The sequence below is a fragment of the Abramis brama genome, assembly GCF_963993115.1.
Source record: "Abramis brama genome assembly, chromosome: 7".
Lineage (NCBI taxonomy): Eukaryota > Metazoa > Chordata > Actinopteri > Cypriniformes > Leuciscidae > Abramis > Abramis brama.
In genome coordinates, this window is record NC_139969.1 from 19475854 (window position 1) to 19481144 (window position 5291).

The 5291-nt window shown below is 36.4% G+C and overlaps 1 protein-coding gene across 1 annotated transcript; it reads right to left on the reverse strand.

The window, feature by feature from the left end:
• Nucleotides 1-394: 394 nt before the first annotated feature.
• htr5aa (5-hydroxytryptamine (serotonin) receptor 5A-a) lies at nt 395-2406 on the reverse strand (the record flags this gene model as incomplete). The annotated part of the gene is made up of 2 exons (XM_084118588.1): nt 395-730; nt 1708-2406. The coding sequence occupies 2 exons, from the start codon at nt 2404-2406 to the stop codon at nt 395-397; spliced, it is 1035 nt and encodes a 344-aa protein (XP_083974714.1).
• Between the last annotated feature and the right edge of the window lie 2885 nt (nt 2407-5291).

Sequence of the window (5291 nt, forward strand, 5' to 3'; positions counted from 1 at the left end):
AGCACCCTTGCTGAATAAAAGTATACATAAAAAAAAAAAAAAAGTGTTATGAAGATACTCAATTTATACTCATTCTACTGAAGTCACATAATGTTTTAAAATTAGTTCAGTTGAAACTAATGAATGTAATGTCATACTGTAAATGTAAACTGACTGTCAAAAGCCAGAAGCAGTCTATATTCATTTAATGCAGGGAACAGACTGACATTTCTGATGAGTGTTCTTCACTGTTAGACACTGGGTCCATTGGTCACTTTTCCTGGCATTAAAAGCCCAGCCCCAGACATCATTCCGTTTATAAATCTGTGCTTTTTGAAGAGCTCAGATAACCACACTTCCCCAAATGGGTGGTTTAAACTGGCATTTGTGGCGAGGCCAATATTTTTGCTATCTCTCAGCGCTGGCGGGAGAATAGATTCCTGAAAGCGTTATTATAGTTCTTGTTGAAGGCTGTGTAAATGAGCGGGTTGAAGAAGGAGTTGGAGTAGCCCAGCCAGAGGAAGACACTCTTCCATATCGGTGGAATGTGACAGGAGCACAGCGGAGTGATGAGCTCGGTGAGGAAGAAAGGGATCCAGCACAGGACGAACACTCCGATGAGGATGCCCACCATCAGAGCCGCTCGCTTCTCCTTCTGTTCTCGCCACGTCTCACTGTCAGTCTGAAATGTCACAGTTGCATGGCGGACCGTGAACACCATCTGAGGATGTTGCCTGGAGGCCTCTTTTACCTGAGGGAACACATGTGTCTTGAGTGGATCAGTCAGGAGCATAGATTATGATCAAATAAACCACAGTACGTAGATTTCAACCTAGATTTATTTTATTAAAACAATTTCTTTCTATAAAATCATTCAATTCCTCAATATTCCATGTGTCCTCATACAGCATATATGTGAATTTAATTGAATATGAACGTAATTTACATATTACATTTTAAATATTTACACTAATGTTCAAAAGTTTGGGGTCTGTAAGAATTTTTTTTTTTATTAATAAAAGAAATCCATCTGAATACTGAATAAAAGTATTAACTGCACCGATCCCAGATATTTGAATAGTGTTCAATTCTTAAATGATTTAATTACAGTGAGAATATAGATATAAAAACAGTCTTCAAAGAAAACCAATCCAATGAATCCAATGCATGACATGCTGACCTCACTCATGCATTCATGTAGGTTTTGTGTGCCATTTCTTCTAGGGTCTAGATAACATAATGCGAAATTGCATAGGACTTCTGCAGTATTAGAATGGCCATGAAAATAGCCATTTAAGCATAAGCTTTTAAACCCTTACAGTTTCTGTGTCAAAACTTAGACAATCACTCCTAAACCCAATGAAGTAGAACAGGATTGTAATGGAATGGAAAATAATGTGGAATTTATCTAAGAAAGGTGTCAGGATTACTATTCGCCACAGTGTTGTGACATGCTCAGAGATTATACCATGCTTTTCAAAGTAATAGAGCAAGCTAATGGGACATTCAGGTTCAATTGCCTATTGAATTGCTGTCTAGTGATGTTCTGTCGAATAATGATCTGATCTGAATCAATAGAATATGTTCTGGAATTTTAAAACATTGAGAAAGAAGTTCTATGTGCAGTACAGTCTGTACAAAATTAAAACATTGGTGTGTGCAGATAAAGATCATAAAATATTGCTGCATTAAGAAAAAGCATTTCACAACACACAGTATCATTTATACCTCTCCAGCCTCTGCAACTGGAGTGATGGTGTTGGTCCTCTTTGATCCAATACGGAACTTAGCAGCTTTGTATATCTTCCAGTAGACAAACAGCACAACACAGAGAGGCAGATAGAAGGCCCCGAATGTGGAAAAGATGGTGTAAGATGGCTCCTGGCTCACCTGGCACTCCATGTCCATCTCTGAATAGGTCTCACCCCAGCCAAACAGAGGGGAGAGGGAAATAACAGACGAGAGCAGCCAGGTCAAGCCAATCATCCCATTAGAGATCTTCTTTCGGGTCTTCAGCGTGTATTCCAGGTGGCGCGTTATGGACCAGTAACGGTCAAGGGCTATTGCGGTCACGTTCCAAATGCTGGCCGTACAGCACAGGACGTCGAAAGATATCCAGACTTGGCAGAGAGCTCGGCCCAACTTCCATCTCCGACCGTTGAGCTCATGGACCAGACTGAGAGGCATCACCAAAGCAGCCACCATAACATCAGATATGGCCATGGATGCCACCAGGTTGTGGGGCACACGGTGGAATGTTCTGACTCTGAGAATTGTGACTAGGACGAGCATGTTCCAGAAAAATGTAGCCACCACAAGCATTGCCAGCAGTGTGAATGTCAAGACGCTGAACACAGTCTGTGGGCAGTAGACATTTCCATATTCTGAGCTTTGATTAAAGGAGCTGTTATGGGTGACATCAGCCATGTTATTGAGTGCGCTTTTGTCCACTTTACACCACTTACAAAATAGCGAGAAAGAACTTCACTGGACTGCAACAGCTGTAGAAAAAGTAAGAAAACAGAGATTGTAAAAAAATCAGCTTCTACACATATTCTGTGTTGTGAAAAAAATACTGATACTTAATACTGATACTGATACTGTTGTGATACTTAATCAACATCGGAAACTGAATGTTTGCTTGTAGAATCTGCTATGAAATTATACAATTTACCATTTAGACATGTAGGGGTAATGTACAGTCAGCCAGTCAAAATCACCATAAAGCTGTTATTTGCAATATTTTTTAATATACATTTGACCTTTTTTTAATTAAAGTGATAAATATTAAAGCTTAAAGTCAGCATGAAACGGAAGTTGCAACAGTCTTTTCTTCCATTTTGTAACGTAAAAACATTTTTAGGGTGGGACTTGAATTTGTACCTCTGGAATTGATTGGATAGTTGTCATTTGTTATTTCTGTGATGTCAAGTGAGTGACAGGTTCCTGCCTTTGCACCAGTAAACACGTCATCAGAGAAGAGATGTCGCTGCAAGAGGAAAATTATTTTGATTAAAAATATAAGGGCACATGAATTTGTAAAAAAAAAAAAAAAATAATGATGTGAAATCATTTATAATAAATACTGCAACATTCCATAAAAAAAGAGCAATTGTCAATTTTAATTTCTTGGTGACTTTAAAAGAGATTGCACCAGCCAGAACAGGTACTGTTCATAAAACGTAGGCTACAATTGTCCTGCTGGGAGAACTCAGAAATAAGGTAGAGCTGGATCCATGTGCAGTATGCAAGTTTTATTAATAAAAAGTTACAAAAATTCACGTTTCCTGTGAACGGAATGGAACGGAACAGAGATAATCCACAGGGAACAGAACAGAGACAACCACCAACATGAAGCCATAAAAGGACAAGACCTGACAAACACAGGAAACACAGGGGTATAGATACACAAGGCTAACAATACAACAAGACACACCTGGGAGAAATCAAGACTAGTGAACAGGGGGAACCAATCAGCAAAAGGACTACAAAAGAATTACAAAACCTAACACAGGAACTGAACATAGGCAGTGAATCACTCGCTAACTTCCTTCCATCCGTGCATAAAGTTTAAATGGAATGCACTGAGCTCTTGATCATTTGGAATTCACTATGGAGCAGATTTATTATTTAAACCTTTTTACTTATGAATTGGTTTTATGCACCATTCTATATGCATATAAGTTGTTGGAGAACGAGCAAGAAGGTGGCTGGCCGCACACTGGATTCAGTAGGCTACAGACTACAGAAGCTAGCATACATGACATATTTTTGCACAATGCAATCCATAATATATATATATATATATATATATATATATATATATATATATATATATATATATATATATATATATATATATATATATTATGGATATATATATAATTTTTTCTTTTTTATAGACTTCTGTAGTCTGTACTGAATCCAGTGCGCGGCCAGCCACCTTCTTGCTCGTTTTCCATATTCCCTTGGCTCTATGCACCCGAGGATTTATTATTATTTATTTTTTTTCAATTTAGAGTGCAACAATTTTTTCTAGTTTTTATAAGTTGTTGGATAAAATATTTAAAATCCTATAGGTATATGAGCTGTTGGAGAAAAATAAACTTACACAAACACAAAAAAATAAATAAAATAAAAATCAATAGTATAAACTTTGACTGTGAACATAACATATAATTATTATATAATTCTTTAATAAAACAGAAAATCAAAATAACAAGACACTCAGGATACTAGAACTGGCAAATACTTGAACAGAACAACCCAATATATCTAACATAGACAGACAAAGAATGAACTGAGGAAAACTAAAATACATAGACCAAACCAATCAATGCAGTGAAGGTGTGAACACTAATCAAACAATGAGTAACCAAGTAGACTAACCAGAAGCGGGAACAAGGAACTAAGGAAACAGAAAACAGAGGCCTATACCATGAAGCAGGTTTAGGTGGTGGATAGCAAGGTATGTTTCACTTTAGTTTGCGCTGAACCTGTTTTTTTAGGCACCATGAAAGTGGCTCAGCTTTTAGCAGTGTTCATCACCATAGTAACTTACGTTCCGCGGCTAACCTGCTCCGGGGCATGTTATGTTATGTTCTAGGTAAGAAATCTCAAACCAAAACTGGACTAATCAGCTGTGAGCAAAGTGACACATCTCTGATGAAATAAAGTCACTCCCCAGTTTCTCTTGCTCCAAATTAAAGGTCACTACATACATAAAAGATTTTTAAATACAAAATTGAAAAGATGAAAAAAGATGATTATTTATTATAATTATTTTATATGAATAATAATTATACCCCTAATACACATGGTATACCCAAATACACATGAGTAATTTTAGTTTAACAACTAGGCTATTATTAAATATGTAGTTTAAATGAACATAAATATATAGATATGCAATATAAATAAGATTTGGAATCGTTTACATACATACATACATATATATATATATATCATCAAGTATATAAATTAACTTCACAAATTTCACTTGCATATAATAGCAAGATATTTTCTTCTTTTTGTGGAAATGCATTTATGTATTTCATAATCTTCAATCTCGTAATCTTCGGGAGAAGAGAGAAAATCTCTTGCGATGAATGATTCTCTTGCGAGTATTGATTTGGAGTTTCTATATGTTTCAAGGCAAGTGATTTGCTGTTCACTACTGTTGACAGAGAGTTGACAGAGAAAGTTGATGATCATTGTCATGGTATCAACAAAGCCTGATTTAATTGGTTTAGCTTTGTCAACCTGAAACTAATAACCATGAGTTTGTTCAACCATCATGGTATGGTCCAGAG